At 42.0% G+C, this 19,352-nt stretch overlaps 3 protein-coding genes across 3 annotated transcripts; all 3 read left to right on the forward strand.

Moving 5' to 3' along the window:
* The first annotated feature begins 1,321 nt into the window (after positions 1 to 1,321).
* On the forward strand, positions 1,322 to 4,592 carry LOC130376031 (homeobox protein Hox-A11a-like). The gene is made up of 2 exons (XM_056583226.1): positions 1,322 to 2,015; positions 2,784 to 4,592. Exons 1-2 carry the CDS (start codon positions 1,367 to 1,369, stop codon positions 3,014 to 3,016), a joined length of 882 nt encoding a protein of 293 aa, XP_056439201.1. The 5' UTR covers positions 1,322 to 1,366; the 3' UTR covers positions 3,017 to 4,592.
* A 284-nt stretch (positions 4,593 to 4,876) lies between these two features.
* On the forward strand, positions 4,877 to 11,136 carry hoxa10b (homeobox A10b). Its single transcript, XM_056583225.1, has 3 exons — positions 4,877 to 5,163; positions 8,570 to 9,577; positions 10,559 to 11,136. The coding sequence occupies exons 2-3, from the start codon at positions 8,713 to 8,715 to the stop codon at positions 10,831 to 10,833; spliced, it is 1,140 nt and encodes a 379-aa protein (XP_056439200.1). The 5' UTR covers positions 4,877 to 5,163; positions 8,570 to 8,712; the 3' UTR covers positions 10,834 to 11,136.
* A 4,097-nt stretch (positions 11,137 to 15,233) lies between these two features.
* LOC130376090 (homeobox protein Hox-A9-like) lies at positions 15,234 to 17,627 on the forward strand. The gene is made up of 2 exons (XM_056583314.1): positions 15,234 to 15,962; positions 16,378 to 17,627. Exons 1-2 carry the CDS (start codon positions 15,416 to 15,418, stop codon positions 16,617 to 16,619), a joined length of 789 nt encoding a protein of 262 aa, XP_056439289.1. The 5' UTR covers positions 15,234 to 15,415; the 3' UTR covers positions 16,620 to 17,627.
* The last annotated feature ends 1,725 nt before the right edge of the window (positions 17,628 to 19,352 follow it).

Here is a 19,352-nt window from a genome sequence, read left to right on the forward strand (position 1 = left end):
TGTGTGTGCGTGCGTGTGCGTGTGCGTGTGTGTGTGTGTGTGTGTGTGTGTGTGTGTGTGTGTGTGTGTGTGTGTGTGTGTGTGTGTGTGTGAATGTGCACGTGTGTCTGTAGGCTATTATTTGGTCCTCAGTCCAATAGGCCGCATTTCAAGCTATGCTTTGTTACCCAACCCCGCTTCACTATTTATTATTTATGCGCTTTTAAAAACAAATAAAGGCCTAAAGGCTAGTGTATTTATGGGTTGTTCAGACTGTAAAGCAACCTTCAAAACTTTCCGTAGTTGACGTGGTTGATTTTGGTTTGTTTTTGTCCATGTTGTGTTTATTTTTGGTGTTCTTTGTTTGTTTGGTTTTAAATGTGTTTGCTAATCTTTACAATAATATGTAGACCTATACGCAAATAACGACACGTTGAGTGTAGTAACGCCGAAAATCAACAGTCAAATGAACATGACCCTGAACCAAATCCAGTAAACTGAATGAATGTATCTATAACGATATGCGCAATGCATGCGTAAAGAATTCCTATTTGCCTATAACTAATATTTACATAAATAACATACATCAGTAGATGTAAGTTAATTTATAATAGGACAATGAAGGGTGAGAGAGTGTCTTGAATCACAATTAATTATGCACAATTTACATGTAATTGAGAACTTAAAGCTATCACCACTAGCACTACAGCAATTGGTCTAGTAATGACATTGAACGAAGCAAAGGTTGTTTTTCGTCTTTCGGCTGGATATGTTGTTATTTGAACAACGATCAATTTATAGTTAATCCGATTTATATTAAGGGATTAATTTTAGACCATCGTAGCGATAAAATAATGTCAGGCTTCAGGAAGCAGCAGGGTTATGCTTCATACTTACTGTGTTAAACAGACACACACACACACACATACACACACAAACACACACACACGTACACGCGTACAGACGTACACACGTGCACACACACACGCACGCGCGCACACATACACCCCCCCTCCCAGCGCACACACACTCACACGCACGCACGCACGCACGCACGCACACACACACACACACACACACACACACACACACACACACACACACACACACACACACACACACACACACACACACACACACACACACACACACACACACACACACACACACACACACGCACACACACACTGAAAAGCTGTCAATTTCTGTCGTTGGTCACGTGACCTACGCCTCCCTGGAATGGATGGAGATGGCTCTCCACGTCAGCCTACGTCTCAAAATTTCTGCCTCTCGAACCTGCTTCAAAGAGGCACGAGCCACGACGATACAGAGCCATGTTAAAGGCGGCTAAAGAGACGAACCGCAGATAGAGCAGTGGCGTAAAGGAATGATGGATTTTGACGAGAGGGTCCCCGTCGGATCGAACATGTATTTGCCTAGTTGCACCTACTACGTGTCGGCGGGGGCTGATTTTTCTGGTCTGCCCTCGTTTTTGTCCCAGACCCCGTCTACCCGCCCCATGACATACTCGTACTCCTCTAACCTCCCGCAAGTCCAGCCCGTCCGAGAAGTAACGTTCAGGGACTACGCTGCTATTGACGCGTCCGCTAAATGGGCTCACCGTGGAAATTTGCCCCAATGCTACACCACTGCAGAGGATATGGTGCACAGAGACTGTCTGTCTGCACAGTCGGCGGCGGTGGGGGACATGTTCGCCAAAAACAACCCTGCAGCAGCCTACCACCACCACCACCACACGGGCACGGGCTCTGCCTCCAACTTCTACGGTAACGTGGGTCGAAACGGCGTGCTTCCCCAGGCGTTCGACCAGTTTTTTGAGACGGCATACGGCAACGCGTCAAACGAGAGTCCCTCGACGAACGACTGCTCTGGGGACAAAGCGGCGACCAAGCAGCCCGGCTCGGCGCAGGACAGCGCGCCGTCGTGTCGGGACTCGGAGGGCAAGGAGCCTCGGGAGGAGACCAGCAGCCCAGAGTCATCTTCCGGCAACAATGAGGAGAAATCGAGCAGCAGCAGTACGTATTAAGTCAGCGCCTCGGTTATGAGAGAAAGTTTGCAAAGTAGCGCACTCCTGTTAAAATGTTTATATGCGGTTTTATAAGCATATAAGGTTTATAGAGGGCCTGTAGATTCCCCCCAACAAAACTTTGTTATAAACTGCGGGATCACGTGCTTGGAATTGAAATTGGCCGTGACTGAACAGGGTGCTGTGTTTTCTAGCCACTAAAGTTTAAAAAAATATGAATGTGATTCCATGGTGTCTTAATGTCCACAACGGTGAATCATAAATGTACCAGTTTCACGGTTTCCTAGCTTTAAAGGAAGACTTGGAATGGAATGAGGGTGGTGCCTGTGAGGATTTCGGTTTGGTAGTACGACGACCTTTTGTGTTTCACCTTTTGTGCGTTGAGTGTTTTGAATATTTGTCTTCACACTGTAGTTTTAATAGGAACGTCTTCAATAAGAATTTGCATTGGACTCGTTTGTGTGCAAGCTTTCCCCGGTCTTCCTCGATAAGGTCAATGCTCAAGTGTAATCTCCGGAAGGGAAGTGGAGCAAGCCACTGGTCAATAATTGCATGACATAGGACTATTACTATGCTATGGCATGAGGTTTAATAAATAATAGATCAGGGTTGATATGATATAATATAATATAATATATTATATCTATATATGATATCATGTAATATTATAGCCTACATTCTGCCTGTGTGTTTGTTTGTTTTTTGTGACCGATACCTTCTCTGTCTCTTTCTCTCTCTCTTCTTTTCCCCGTTTTAGGTGGACAACGGACGCGTAAGAAAAGGTGTCCTTATTCCAAATATCAAATCAGAGAACTAGAGAGAGAATTCTTTTTCAGTGTGTATATCAACAAGGAGAAGCGACTGCAGCTCTCTCGGATGCTCAACCTCACCGACCGACAAGTCAAGATTTGGTTTCAGAATCGTCGAATGAAGGAGAAGAAATTAAACAGAGACCGGTTACAATATTATACTTCCAATCCTCTCCTTTAGGATGTAAAGCCCTAGAGCAGTTACCGACATGGCTGCTGCAGAAGTGTCCGTGTTTCCAGACCGCATCCGAGCTGTGAATTTGCAGAGTAAATTTTGTACAACAGTGACCGCAGCAGCCACCACTGCTCAACGGTTAATTTCAAGTTCGAGGACAACGGTGTAATACTCCCCTGTTTTGAAACATTTCAAGAATATGAGTAAAAAAAACGACAATACTTCGACCTCACTCTTAAGACCTTGAATATGGACTTCATATGGATTTTAGTCTGGCTCAATAAGAGTTTACAGAGGCCTGGGTGGACATGAGACTTGGGATCTCCGACGAAGACGTCTCGTTTCTTTGGTTTTCTCTTTACGTGGACATAATTACCAGTCTAAATTGACTGATTCTGTGTATTTTGTAATCAAAAAGTTTATTTTATTTGTTCTGTTTTTGAATCAGAAATGTGTTAGGCCTAATATTGTGGCTTTATGATGATATATGATATATTACTTACATCGACGGACTTTGGTGTGACCAAATAATGCGTTTGAGCGGATGCGAATGTAATGGATGTGTTCTTTTTTTAAATTGTATTTATTTTATAGCCAATTGTTTACTATTGAATTTCGTAGTAGGCCTACGACAAACTAATTGAAAAATACACCAAAACAGTCTACTATTATTCCGTGTTCCTATTGAGCAAGAGAGCAATCCGATAATTTTCTGTATGGCGGCAAATATGTTTTTATCTTGGCCTATATCATAAACCACAATAATCATTTAATACTTATTCATTCAACGTATTGAATAATCCGCTATTGAAAACGCGATAACAAGTTGCACTGAGATATACGCCTACACGCGTACACAAGCAACGCAAAGCAATTTGCCTGATTCTTTCGAGATATCTATTTACAAGATATATATCATTCTTTTGTCAATTATTAATTATTTGGAGTTTTCCAGTGTAGGCTAATTATGAACAATAAATACATTTAGCCTTCTATTGTGGCACGGCTGGGCACGAGCGTTGATGCATTTCTTGGTTTGCCAAAAATATTCTGTATTAGCCTATATTATATTTCGAAATTAAAAATGAAAAGATTATCAGAACATTTTGTCTTGGTTTGTATTTCTGAATCACTGCTTTTCCTGTTCCAGAATGTACCCACGAACATGACTATCCGTTGAACAGTCAAGCTCACGGCAATCCAATATTTCAATAACAGAACAAAGCACAATATGGTACAAACATTTATGAATGGTTATTTATGTATTATGCTTTGAATTGACAGACAACAAGGTATGCCTGTGACATTATTGGCACATCAAATAGGCCTGTATGCTAAACCAAACTGGACCTCCCAACGACAAGAGGACTCTCTCTGTGTATGCCTACTTTATAGTTGTGCGTACTAAGCTAAATCAAATAGTCTACATTATACATGCGTAATACACTAAGCAATAGCGTCCTATGTTTCCTGCCTTAATAACATATATTTCTTATTAATCAATTCAGATAGCCCTGTGTTGCATTGCTGTGTGGGTCTGCTTAAGAAGCCTACATTGTCACACCCTGCTAGTGTACGGTTCAACGACACTCTCCTTCAGCGAGCCACGCCATATTTGTTGTTGCTATCACTGTGTTTATGAGGGCTCGCCGCAGTGCATTGGCGTTCATATATGACAGTCGAAAGGGCAATAAACGCGAGGAAAAAGGCTGAAGTTTATGGTTGCCTCGCTCTGCCACAGTCCGGCCTTGCTTTGCGCATCCTTTACTGCGCGCAGGAATTCCGTCCCTAATTACGAGACATCCTCCTCGTTGCCGCAGCAACGCGGTCATAAAAGCTGTCTGAAAGTCTGGAGCATTTGTACAATTGGAGTGCAGTGCAATAAACCGTCTGAGAACCAAGGTTATTAACTGTGTTACCAGGGAGGTGAGAGCGACGACAGGGGAGAGGACAGATAGGAAAACTCTCTGCATGTTGGCCCTCGCGCCTTCTCGCCATTCGACAGCGTTGTTCCCATCGCTGGGTTCATCCGGCTCAGAGTATAGAACAACACGGGGAGCGACTGGGCACGAGGTCCTGGCTTGGCTACACCACAGGGTGGCGCTGATGGGACCAATGTCACGGCCGAGGATCTTTTTGTCTTCGCGCACACAGTAAGACTATCCACAATATCGCGTTGATACTGGGAAACGTTTGTTAACATAATCTGCTGTCGGCCTTCACCCATTCTTTTCTGCTGCCAATCCATCATTATTGTTTTTGGTGGTGCGTGGGGTACACTAAGTACCCGACTACGTGTGCATTTGTTTCTGCTGCTAACTAGGCCCGTACGGTAGGCTAAGTAAAAGCGTTCCCGGGGGCCCTAATAAGGTAACACATCTGTGCCAAAACTCCATGCTGCATGTGCTATTCATTTTGCTGAGCTCGGCTTTTTATGATTGAGTGTAGGCTCGTTCTACCTGGGTAAATTTCAATCCCATAGCCTGCAACCCGACGACGCCTGATGGCGCTTTTCTTCTTTCGGGAATGTTCTATTGCAGGATTTCTGGACCATTCTGAATGCCTACATCAGGGGATTTTTTTTTTAAATCAAACTAAATTGGTTGGTTTAATTATCTGGGTTTCAGGAATGTTATCACATGGCTGTTATTACCATCTCTGCAAATGTTCATATTTTTTAAATAATCAATTGTAACGAGGTTTGATTTCCTTAGGAAACTAAAAAGTCCTATGACATGCGTGTGTGGGTAGGATGTAATTGAAATAGTATATGGCTATCTCACTGTCGAGCGATCGTCCCCCCCTCTTCCTTCCTGTCATTGAGAGAACTTGGAGGATATTTGGTGTCAGTCCAAGTTGTGAGCCGCAATTCCTGATCCAAATGTCAGTGAACCGGGTCGCTTTGTCTCTTGTGAAAAATAAATACTTCCGCTGGATGTAATAAAACGCCGCATTATTGTTCATAACGGCACTCGGGACGAACATGATACGTCTCACACGGCCTCTTCGGCCACGATTCTCTGGGCTGGATCAAAGCTCGTGGTCAGAGTGAATTGTTTTGAGGAAATAATAGCTGGACAGCTGTGGAAATTAAGATTTAATAGCCTCAATTAATAACTTCAGCGCAAAGATAGATAGGCCTTAATGCTAATAAAGAAAGACGAAGTGTGTAAACCAAAACAACTTAAAGGACACACGTTCGTTTAATTGATGGATGAAGTTTCTATCGAAGCTCGCCTTTCCCATCGGGTACGTGTGGTCTGGGCTACAAGTCCATTTAGTTTGGTGGATACGTTTACGATGGTAGGATCATTGTATTCACAAGGAGGCCTCAAAGCGTAAAGCTTCAACGGACTGTATTTTACATACAATAACACATATACATGAACAGATAATAATCTATACAGTATGCCTATATATTAGCGTAGTATTCTATATATAGCAGCCCTTATAGTAATTGTATTTATATATTTAAGGTTTATGTAGGCTATATACCTACACACATGTCGACTCTAAACTGCACATTGCTTTCGCCAATACATGCAAAGAGTGGAAGGGCAGATTTGTATGCATAAATACATATATTCAAGTACGTGTTTATGTATATGTGTGTTTGAGGTGTGTGTGTGTGTGTGTGTGTGTGTGTGTGTGTGTGTGTGTGTGTGTGTGTGTGTGTGTGTGTGCGTGTGTGTGTGTGTGTGTGTGTGTGTGCGTGTGCGCGCGTGCTTTTACGTGTGTGTGTGTGTGTGTGTGTGTGTGTGTGTGTGTGTGTGTGTGTGTGTGTGTGTGTGTGTGTGTGTGTGTAGATGTAGGTGTAGGTGTTTGTGTGTGAGAAAGTGTGTTTTTTCTTCCTTTTTTAATATCCATCGTTTAATATATGATAAGCCAAATACATTATCGGCGTTGATGATCTCAGGAAAGTTAGATCCGAAAAAAACGAAGCCAAATGAGCTCTCCCAGGACACTGGGCTACAAACAACCCCCGGAGCCTCAAAGCCACCTGGGCCTGGTAATGGCAAAGCTGGCTAGGATTAACTTCAACCTGGAGCGAGCTTTAGAGTGCACATGGCCAAGGACATTACAAAATGGAGGGAGAGTTTTATTGTTGCCCTTATTGCCCTAAATTGGACCAGTGACTTATATGTGCACGCTTTACATCTGTCCTGTTGTTTCCTTGGGACGTCCTCGTACAACATTTCGTAGATAATTATTTTGCTTGTTTTGTCATTTTTTTAAATCACAGAAATGTTAAGCTATTTTGTATAACATAAAACAAACGGCGACACATTGAGGCCAACAGGCTTTTCCCGAAAATCCAATTGCCTACAGCGAAATGTGCCTATTGTGTTGATACAATCCTATCAAATTTCAACCAACGACGATAAATATTTGGGAACAACTTGTATTAACAAATGAACGTGATTGAATAGTTTTTTTCTTGAAATAGTTAGACTTAATATGCATTGAAGAAGGACAATTGCGTACCATAACGGCCTTTGTATTTGGAGAATCATCGTATCATACATTTAATTACATTCACAATTGCAAACGTACCACATTAATAATGCGCAATAGTGCAGTGTTGTATAGTATTACTTTTTGTGTGTGGTGGTCTGTGTGTGTGTGTGTGTGTGTGTGTGTGTGGTGTGTGTGTGTGTGTGTGTGTGTGTGTGTGTGTGTGTGTGTGTGTGTGTGTGTGTGTGTGTGTGTGTGTGTGTGTGTGTGTGTGTGTGTGCGCGTGTGTGTGTGTGTGTGTGTTTGGTGTGTATGTGTGTGTGTGTGTGTGTGTGTGTGTGTGTGTGTGTGTGTGTGTGTGTGTGTGTGTGTGTGTGTGTGTGTGTGTGTGTGTGTGTGTGTTTGGTGTGTATGTGTGTGTGTGTGTGTGTGTGTGTGTGTGTGTGTGTGTGTGTGTGTGTGTGTGTGTGTGTGTGTGTGTGTGTGTGTGTGTGTGCGTGTGCGTTTGTGCGTGTCCTTTCGGGCGTGTTTGTGTATTCCACAGCACACGTATATGTTATATTATTAATGTTACTTTTTAAATCCAAAATATTTGGATTTAACATTGTATAAGGTAAGCATCATGGTGAGCAACCATATCGTGAACCTTATACTATTATGGACACAATGCCGTCAGTCAAAACCCGCTGTTTATAACGCGTGTTATTAGTTCCTTTGACTGAGGCTATATCTTTGAGGAAGAAAATGTAGTCCTACAAAGCCACTTTGGCCCCTCATTATTGGCTTTATAAAATGGTATTTGTCTCAAATCTTTTACTGATCCACGAATGAGGCATCCAATGTATTTTTGCGCAATTATATAGTAATGTATTCCGTTGTTTTGATTTTGGGTGACGTTTGAGCTGCATTGCAGACATGTTAACCGCCACTCGTGGTGCCATTAGGGATTATTTCGTTGTTTGAGCATAGAGGGCACCAGTCTATCCGCATCATTTGGACGGTAATTTTTTATAGAAATCAAAAAACCCTGATTGAACGGGCTAAAGGTGGCTGCATTGGAGCGAGGTAACGTGCTGATTGCTGTATGTCTCTTCTCTACTCCAGCCGCACCGTGGACACGGCCCCGGCTGCTACGTAGCGTCGGAGGGGGAGGGTCTTCCCCTCTTCCAGCCTTTCCATTGGTTTTACAGGCAGCCCGGTGGAGATGGGGGTACCTCTAATCATATCCAGCATGTTTTGCACAAGAAATGTCAGCCAGAAAGGGCTATCTTCTCCCGTCGCCAAAATATACTACAATAATGTCATGCTCCGAGAGTTCGCCAGGTAATGCGTTTTTAGTGGATTCCCTGATCAACGGCCGAACCGATGGCGGCGCGGTGCACTATCCAGGAAGCGCGGTGTGTGTGCCCCAGAGCTCCGCCACAGAACTACCGTACGGACTTCACAACTATGGATACTTCCCAGGTATGGGCAAACGGGGCGAGGTCGGCTCCCATAACGTCGTGTCCGGCTCAGGCGCATACATGTCCGGCATGGAGATGTGGATGGACGCGCAAAGGTCATGTCGAATGGACCAAGAACAGACTGTCGGTCCCCAGGTCGCGCCGTGCTCGTTCCCACAGAACATTAAGGAAGAGAGCAACTACTGCCTGTACGAGCCACAGAAGTGCTCTAAAGCAGCCACTGCGGAAAACCTCACCTATTCGAGGTTAGGTACGGTCGGTTCAGTTTCTGGATCGTGTACGGTTACCGATGGCGGTGACGGCGGATCAGTGCCCGTGCCGGGCTACTTCCGCTTGTCTCAGATCCACGCACATTCTCATAAAATGTACAACGGCCCCCAGCCGAACCCTTCCCATTCCCATTTTGGCATACACCCCCCTACTCCTGTTCGTTTTCATACACCAACAAACCCGAAATCTCCCGTTCAAGTCGCGACGCAGGAAAGCAGAACCACTGAGGGCTCCGTCTCATCTGGGAACGTTACCCTGCTGTCTCACCACGCACCCTTAGGAGAGGAGCAGAGACGAGGCTCAGAAGAGGATACAGAAGAGTCATCTGCAGAGGAGACGGAAGGATTTGAAAAAGAGGGTGCTGCACATGGCAGGAAAGGTGGGTCTCCTGAAGTCTGTAGGTGTCACCCGCCCAGGTCGTAATATGTGGCGGTTTGGTGACTAATTCGAATCAAAATCAAAATCAAAACAAAGTTGATTTATCATAGTAACATGTACATTTTTCTGTACTGCAGACAGATGTATACAGTACAGGGAAATTCTTAGTTTGCGAGGTCCTCTAAACAATGTGAATCAACACACGTCATTGCGTGCGTATATGCTGTTGACAGTTCTCTAGCAAAATATATTTAATAACCAAAGTAAACTAATGAACCCCATTAATTATCTTGTGGGTTATGTCTGTACTCTGGTCTTGTTGGTACGAGCATCTCTATGTCAACACATATTGAAGGTTTCGAAACATGGAACAGGAACCTGTTCCGTCTTTGGTTCGAAGCCGAATTTGAGGGTAAAAAAAATAGGTTAACCTTGAATGTATAAAGATTTCAACTTTGAATTTAAGCTTGGTTGCAGACCTACTTGCTCTACTGGTTTTGATATACGTCGATGCACACATGCAGCCTAATGGTTTAAAATAGGTTTAAAGTGTTTTTTTTAACAATGTTAAGGCTTTTGCATTTCTTGGACATTTCGTATGTTTTAGCTTAACTTGAAATGTATGCCTAGGCCAAGGCTAACCGGGCTGCTAAAAGGCCCTCAGACAGACACGCACCCATAAACGCATGACACACATACCCCCACCCCTCTCTCTCTCTCTCTCTCTCTCTCTCTCTCTCTCTCTCTCTCTCTCTCTCTCTCTCTCTCTTTCTCTATCTCACACACCCAACCCCCCCCCCCCCCCCCCCACACACACACACACACACACACACACACACACACACACACACACACACACACACACACACACACACACACACACACACACACACACACACACACACACACGCACGCACACTATATATACATTGTTAACTTTGCCTCTTCTATGCATTGTGTATGTGCTATTTTCTTTCTTTAGGAGACACAAAAAGTGAAACCCCGGCCAACTGGTTGACAGCAAAGAGCGGCCGGAAGAAACGTTGTCCATACACCAAGCATCAGACACTGGAACTCGAAAAGGAGTTCCTCTTCAACATGTACCTGACTCGCGAGCGTCGCCTAGAGATCAGTAAGGGCGTGCACCTGACCGACAGACAGGTCAAAATCTGGTTCCAGAACCGCAGAATGAAGCTGAAGAAAATGACAAGGGAGAATAGGATACGCGAGCTCACGTCCAACTACGGGTTTTCATGATGAAAAATGTGGTACCATCTGAGATCAAATGAATATGGTTGAACGTCATTATCTTTTCACCGTTCATTTAGAATATTTTAATATTGGACACGTTTGCTAAAAAGCGAACTGTCAATGCATTGTCAATGACCTACTGAAAAAAATGTTATGTAATTTTCCAATTTGGTCTTGTGTATATGTGATTGGTTTCTGAAAATTATGTCGTCAGGCTGGATAGATATCAGCGAATAAATCCCTTTTCAGTGAGTATATCTCTCTTTACAGGCCTAAATGTATTATAGACTTGTATATATATATATATATATATATATATATATACATATATATATATATATATATATATATATATATATATGTATATACACATGTACATATATTTACATAGGCCTATATATGTATACATATATATATACCTATATATATATATATATATATATATATATATATATATTACTTTTTTTAATTTATATATATATATAAATATATATATATTATATATATAGCTAAAATACAGTTTGTATTATCAATTGCAAATGTTGATTTGTTTTCATTAGGCTATAGGTTGCATGATTTGACGTGGTTCAAAATTTACATTTCTTCATTCTGAAAGTTATTTCTGAAATACAGAAAATGTAGGCTAAAGCCTCTTTTCAGATATATAGACCCATTGTTTAAAAAAAAAAAAGTCTAAACTTGCTGACCCTAAAATAGAGCAATTCCATGTAAATTTGGTAAATATATGGGCTTCATCAGGCCTATGCCAATCTGAATTTTAGGGGGGGAATGTTACAATGTATATTATTGTATAAACATGACGTTGTGATTTTGTTTAATGTCAAATAAATTATCAGCCCAAGTTGAATTATTAGCTGTTCATATTTTTATTTTGGATGTATATGCATTTTGGAGTACATTTGACCCAAAATAGGTATAGCTTCTGCACGTTAAAGGGGCAATAGGTTAGGGATTGTATCATTGCGTTTATATGTTTCCACCGGTCGTCAGATGTTAAGAGCACCAGTGTAATGGCTTTCGGAAATCAGTATTGTCCTGGCCGTATAGCTGCGAGCCAAGCCGGCTATTGTAGAGTTTTATGGCTCGCTTGTAGCTTATATGACGATTCTCACTGCCCTCAAAGAACAGCTTCAGTCGAGAGTGCGCCCGTAAGACCGCGAGCAGGCCAGAGACGGAGCTAAATAAATGTGGAGAACATCACTTCAGAATTACTCTAGATATTGTTCTTATTTTCCTCTGCATTGGTCTCAATGCGTTCACCATTCAATTGGCGGGTAAGTGAAATCATGCATTCATAACAACGCATAGTAGGCCTATATTTTCCAAATGTTCATTATATTGTATCATACTTTTGAATCAGGTTAAACTACGTTGCATGCTGCGGCTTTGTTTGCTTGCAGAAATGTTCGATGATGAATTCACTTGATTGTGTTTGACTTAAGGCTGGATCGACTGTCGAGTGGTTTAGGTAGTTTCATGTTGTTGGGATCTGTCTTCTTACTCTGCAACACGAAACTGTCTTAATTGCCTCAGTTACAAACATCGAGTCCTCGGAGAAGACGTGATGTCTCGAAAATAGTGGAAAAATACCGGGGCTGTAAACCATTTAACCTCACACCAGTCAGGAGACAGGTTGTTGGCTGTGTTTATGACTACTCCGCAGTGTCATTTTTTAAAAAAAGACTCTTTAACTAGTGCAGTCTCGGTCCCATTTACTGATAGCAGTGTGGCTGCACCTACATCCGATTGTAACTTATCTATATCGCATCATAGCCGTGTGCATATAGCGTAAGGCTAGGAGAATATTTGCTATGTTGTGACGCACACGCGTCAGACAAGGCCTCGGTTACGACCACTGCAGTGGAGGGGAAGGGGAAGTTGAGTGGGCAACAGCGACATCAGTGGCGCGCCGGTGGGGCAAATAGCACCGGATGCTTCTGCTGTTCAATGGTGTCCAAAGACAAAAGGGAGGAAGGACTTTATGGCGATATTTAGATCCTCCAGACAGCCTCTTATCTTCGGGCAAAAGAAGTGAATAGCCCTGCGGTAAACTCTGTGGCCCTGTTAAATCACGCGTTTCTGGGTTTATAACCTGAGCGCCCATTGCCCAGCCGGTTTTTTTTTCCAGAGGTGTTGGGCACTAACAATTCCTTTCTGTTAATTCCTCTGATGTCTCCCGTGTTTTTAGGATACTGTTACAAAGTGATTGAGCAACAAGGTTATGTGGTAGCCTACAGTTTTAATTGCGTGTAAGATGAGCTTGCATGGTGGCTAAATCAGCGGAGGATGCGATTCCTCTTTTTGTTTAATTTCCTTGCAACGCTTTGGTTAATTTGTCTCTATGCATAAGCCTAATACTTCGTTCATTTAAACAGACATAGCCTAGTATGCGTAAATTCACTGTTTTAATTGTAAAACCGTGTGAACGTATAGGCCTATTTACTATTTCACACAAAACATTTAAACCCTTAATGAAGGCTAGAATTAGTTTTCTTTCAATAATTAGGCTAATATCTAACTTCAAAAGTGTAAAAGTGCTGCGTATGTTGTATTGAATGGGTTCAGTTTAAAGAAAAGATTATAATATTCTAAATTAGAGACATTTAGGCTGTCATAAAGACGATTATAGATCTTAAATGTAGCAATTAATAACTGTATTGGAATTATGCTTAAAAGGCAGATGTGTTTTTTATGTGTTTTAATAATCTTGCTATGAGGGCTTCGTTTTGCGTAGGACTACTTTGTATGCGTAAATATATGATGTATTTTTCGGATATAACCGTCCCTGATTCCAATTATAAATATTAGACTGGCCATAGGTCGATATTCTAAATATTAGGCAAATTGCTATTATTCTAAAACCCAATGTGTGTGTGTGACCGTGTGTGTGTGTGTGTGTGTGTGTGTGTGTGTGTGTGTGTGTGTGTGTGTGTGTGTGTGTGTGTGTGTGTGTGTGTGTGTGTGTGTGTGAGTGCATGTGTGTCTGTGTGTGTGTGTGTGTGTGTGTGTGTGTGTGTGTGTGTGTGTGTGTGTGTGTGTGTGTGTGTGTGTGTGTGTGTGTCTGTGTGGGTGGGTGGGTGTGTGTGTTCATGTCTTTTAGTATTTAACTTATTTACGTGTGATGAGAATAGCTTGTTAACAGGCGCTGTTATTGGTTAATGGAAGTGATAATAACAGCACAGGTCAACACAAGGGATTATGATGTTTGCTTTAATAGCTCGTCAAAAAGGAAATAAGGTCGGCGGTCGACGTACAAAATAAAATATGAGGCAAATGCGTTTAATGACAAATGCAGTATATAAAAAATATATATATTGTATTAATGTGTGGCTATGCAGCATCTATGTATATTTATATGTATTATACTGATGAATTTCACATTAGTTTATATATCACTTTACTGCAATGGTAATTAGGCCTCCAGCTTGAACTAGGCCTATAGCATTTCTATTCAATTTTTTTTCTTTTCCTATGCCGATAAGGTAAAATGAAGAATTCCAAATTGATGAATGCCTTATTTGTTATTTTAGATTAAAAACATATGACATACATTTGTTGTTTGAATGTTTTATTTCGCACAAAAAACAATTGCCGTAACCTGTGAGCCTATAGCATTTCATGCAATCCGGCGCCACACTAGCCTACTATCACATGGCTATATTTTAAAACTACTATGTCTTTTGATTCAATGCAAAATTTGTTATATTGTTGAACAATTAACTGTGTGTATCATAAGGCTGAACTTTCTCTAGTCTATCTATAGCCCTATTCTTTATGTTTCACTGGTCCCAGTTTCCACGTTGAATTTAGTCCGGGGATTAGGAATGTTTTTTGCACTAGCCATCCATACGGCCATCAAATGGACGTTTGAAACACCTTATTTCTATCTTTATTATAAGGTTATAGCTCTGTATAGTTTTTAGGTTCGTAGGTTTTCACCAATGCTATAAACATAGACCAATGATGACATTTTTTGGGCGTAAACCGCTATGTGTGTGATACTTCTAAAGGACGATGTTCGATAATCCATGTGTTTTGGAGAGGGTCGGTCTGGGTATTTCAGGTCCTGTAAAGTACCTCGTAAAATAAACCCTTCTTAAACACACTGTATAATTTTGGATTGGTCTACTATGTGGTCATTTGAACACACACACGGCCTGACTCGACAAAGATACATTTCTCAACATTTTGTAATTTCCCCATCTGATAGATTTATACGTTAGATTCTAATCCGATGTTAATTATTTGCCTTAAAACTATAGGCCGTTATAGGAGAGAACCGCGAGCATTTAATAGTCACTAGGATTGATTTATCCTTTATTGTTCAGCCTTTATGGTCACGTGCGCCTTCTCGCCCAATGGAACCCGAGTCTGCCTCTCCACTACGAGTCGACTGTAGTTCTTTGAGGAGTCAAGTTGCTACTTGATTTGTTCACATTGATGTTTGCGAGGCAGGGTTTAGTGAATGTGCATGCATGTGTTGGGTGAGCGTTTTATTGTTGTTGTTGTTGTTGTTGTTGTTGTTTGCATCTGTATATGAGTGGGTACATGTTTGAGTATCTTTGCCATGTCGACGTCCGGAACGCTAACTAGTTACTACGTAGATTCACTAATCCTGCCCGAGAGTGAGGAGCTCACTGCGCCCCGATACCCTTCTGCTCCGGGGGGGCTACAACAGTCAAGGCAGTCCGCCTCCATCAACGACCACAATGATATTGGGACCTGCACGTTTTCCACCAAAGCTTCGGTATTCAGCCCGTCTTGGAGTCATGTCCAGGCGCCGTTCCCGGGCTCCGTGTATCACCATCACTACGGGCACCACCAGGGCTCGGTCAGCGGAGACAGCGATGCTCGCTACATGCAGTCCTGGCTCCTCGAGCCCATGTCCGGCTGCTTGCCCATGTCCGGATTACAAGCGAGCCACAATTACGGGATCAAACCGGAGGGTCTCGCAGCCAGAGGCGACGGTGCGCTCCCCGGTTCCCACACGGCGCTGCTGCTCTCCGATTACGCCAACGGGACGGTGGCGACATCGCCGGTAGAAAAGGACGCACCACCGCTCCAGGGAGGGGACATTAAGGGCGAAGGAGACGTCAAACCGGCCCTCGATCCAAGTAAGTCGTCGCTGCCGGTCTTTCCAAGAGATGTTTGTGTCGCGTAAAGCCGTGGGAATTAAGGTGGGCCTGCGTGCTGGAGTAGACGGAGGGGAGGGGGACGCTTTGGGAAAATGACCAAGCAGTAGCGAAATGGGATCCGTCTCTAATGAGACTTGCTAATATGTTAGACCTTTATCACCATCGCCTCATATGATATATTTGAGGTTTCAAATGCAATAATATATGAGAAGTAGTTTCCAGGGTAAATTACAAACGGATATTGCACGCCCATTATTGCACACCCCCAGCATAGCCGCCTAATGTACCCCCCCCCCTCCCCAAAACAGAAAATAGAAACAGGCTTATTTGTTGTTGTTAATTATTTTTGGACAGTCAGCTGGGCCTCACACCAGTTTCGCACCCCTCTTTCCAGATAACCCCGTGTCCAACTGGCTCCACGCAAGTGCCACGAGAAAAAAGCGCTGTCCGTATACCAAGCACCAGATCCTGGAGTTGGAGAAAGAGTTCCTCTTTAATACGTACCTGACGCGGGAACGTAGGTATGAGGTGGCCAGGCAGCTAAACCTCACCGAGAGACAGGTTAAAATATGGTTCCAGAACCGTAGGATGAAGATGAAGAAGTTTAACAAAGACGGCAGACCGAAAGATGAATAACACGAACAATATATTCTGCAGCATGGGCTACTACGGCTTGATGCGCTAAAGCTCTATCCTCTGCTGGACCATCTTTTTTAAACATCTTTGTTATTGTTTATTTTTTGCCCACAACAAAAGCTGTTAGGCATATTTGTCTTATAAAAAAACGCATGTCGGTTTTAAATGTAATGCAACTGCCTATATTGCACAATTTGACCAGTGCCCGTTTGTTGATTATGTTGGAATCTCGAGTCGTGTGTTAGTTGGCCTTGCCCCTGTGTTAGTTGTATGGATGTTTATAGGTGTGAATGTGTGTGTGTGTTCACTGGTTTGTAGCTATTTGTTGTCTAACTCAATGTCACTGAGCGTAGTTTGTAGAGTGTAACTAATTTTATTGATGTATGACTCTTATTGATAGTGCTGCTGTTGGAAGAACTGCAGTTTTAATTTAACATCTGGAAATCAGAATAATCGCATTAGATGCATCGGCCTTTTAAGCATAATTCCAATACAGTTATTAATTGCTACAGGCTATAGAACTATAATCTTCTTTTTGACTGCCTAAATGTCCAACTACCTACAATAACCTATTTTTTTGCCAGCGATATGTGCTTGCATTAGATAATGACCAATGACTGAATTTCAGGGAGTAATAGTATTTGGAAAGGATATACTATTTGTTAGAGGGAAGGAAACACTGTAGTGTAATTAATAAATACCTCATGGTCTGATGACCCTTCAGATTTTTTTTTATTTGGTTCACAAATGTAATTTGTACTTTATTTATTGAATAAAACAAATTAGATCTGCGAATACATTCCCATCGCATCTCCAAGCCCTGTCGTGTATAGTTACTTTTGTCGTCACCTAATCCGACACACAATGCTCTACTTTGGCTATAAGCTAACTTGAATATTATTTTAATGATGAGAGTATGTTTAAAAATGCTATGCTAATCGCTGTGCATGCTTGTGTTTTCGTGTGTGCTGTGTGTGTGTGTGTGTGTGTGTGTGTGTGTGTGTGTGTGTGTGTGTGTGTGTGTGTGTGTGTGTGTGTGTGTGTGTGTGTGTGTGTGTGTGTGTGTGTGTGTGTGTGTGTGTGATGTTTGGCTCGGATGTGTCTCAGATGGATTTTGAACCGAGTCGAGCAGCGGGTCTTGGCAGAGGATGTTGTTAGCTGTATACAGCCATAAAAGACAATTACCGCTATAACCGTTTATGGGGTGCAAAGCGCTGCAAGGCGAGAGGACACAAAACAAAAAAGACATCGACGACTTCGACAGCTGAGGCCTAACATTTTTTGCCGCATAATTCCTCACTGACAATTTGTATTTTTAACAAACTGATTATGGAGGATACAAACATTGACGGATACAGCGACCATATTAAAAGTATTTAAATTATTTTGCGTAGATACACACACACACACACACACACACACACACACACACACACACACACACACACACACACACACACACACACACTATATATATATATATATATATATATATATATATATATATATATATATTTATAGATATTGATATAGATATAAATATATATATATATATAGATTCTGGAACTTGAATACATTTAAGAGGTTTTGGAGCTACAAGCTATTTGCTTTGTTGTGACGCAGATGGACACAAACTTCAGAGAGTCGACCAGAGACAGTGCAATAAAACGCCTGGTCTGCTACACTGTCTGGCATTCCAGTTGTAATGGTTTTATGGCCATCCAGACACAATTAGCCCGTTTCCAGAATGGCAACCATTTGTTTTTTCTCTTTCTGTAGGACTGCACACGTAACAAAAGGTCCAGCGGAAATGATCGACTTTATTGGATTCTCTTCGACGGTTACGCGCAAGACTCACGGTCATTTCGAGCGACCCTTTGTCTATACCTGACTTGGGAACCTTTGACCCTCCGTTGCTTCGGGAGCCAACGCTGTAAATACGGAACAATAAACCTTAGAAATGTGCAGGCGGCTTGAAAAAATAGGCAACCAGGTTGCTGCAGCCTGAAAATACCCTCGTCGTGCATCCAACTATACATTCCATTTGAAATACAATATAGCGGCCAATTAATAATAATACATTTGAGTGAATAATAATTTCGATTTTCCCCTTTTTTGAAAAACGCTCTTTGCATCATTTGAACGTTTGTGCCTTGGTTAATCCACGATGCAATACCAAGACATAACCAGGGGATGGCGCCAATTCTCTAGTCAACATTCTAACTCGCAGTAGTAAGTGTTCCACGACGTAATCAATACATATTCATTCCAAATTACTCACGAGATATATAAACCTGGCATTGAATTATAGATCCAATGGTTGTTTACATTTTATACGAAACTCTTCCTCTCATTTTGGACGGAAAGAGGGCTTTTGCCTCTCATATTTTATGCCTTGTGCAATCTATTTGAGAAGATTAAAAAAATTAGCCAGACGCTTGATATAATTGACTAGCGCTCACACATAACATGGTGCGGTTATTTGTGGTTGATTAGATACCCAAAATAGCCTTTTAGACAATAATAAGAATAACGACAATTGTATAACATAGAACTACGCGTGGTGCATTATTCTTCCTAAAAACGTTGTCATGTAAACTTTGGTGGTTATGGAGTTTCGGGAACATAACCAATCAGTAATACTTAGATAATGTAAACATAATTGGCTTCAAGAAATAAGAATACTAAAGAAATCCCTTTGCTGTTTTCCTTATAAGGGAATCCGTTCTGTAT

Source organism: Gadus chalcogrammus, chromosome 22 (assembly GCF_026213295.1).
Source record: "Gadus chalcogrammus isolate NIFS_2021 chromosome 22, NIFS_Gcha_1.0, whole genome shotgun sequence".
NCBI lineage: Eukaryota > Metazoa > Chordata > Actinopteri > Gadiformes > Gadidae > Gadus > Gadus chalcogrammus.

Coding starts and splice junctions, on each gene's coding strand:
- LOC130376031 (XM_056583226.1), top strand. CDS start 1,367: ATGATGGATTTTGACGAGAGGGTCCCCGTCGGATCGAACATGTATTTG. Junction 2,016..2,783: donor GGAGAAATCGAGCAGCAGCA/GTACGTATTAAG, acceptor TCCCCGTTTTAG/GTGGACAACGGACGCGTAAG.
- hoxa10b (XM_056583225.1), top strand. CDS start 8,713: ATGTCAGCCAGAAAGGGCTATCTTCTCCCGTCGCCAAAATATACTACA. Junction 9,578..10,558: donor TGCTGCACATGGCAGGAAAG/GTGGGTCTCCTG, acceptor TTCTTTCTTTAG/GAGACACAAAAAGTGAAACC.
- LOC130376090 (XM_056583314.1), top strand. CDS start 15,416: ATGTCGACGTCCGGAACGCTAACTAGTTACTACGTAGATTCACTAATC. Junction 15,963..16,377: donor CAAACCGGCCCTCGATCCAA/GTAAGTCGTCGC, acceptor CCCTCTTTCCAG/ATAACCCCGTGTCCAACTGG.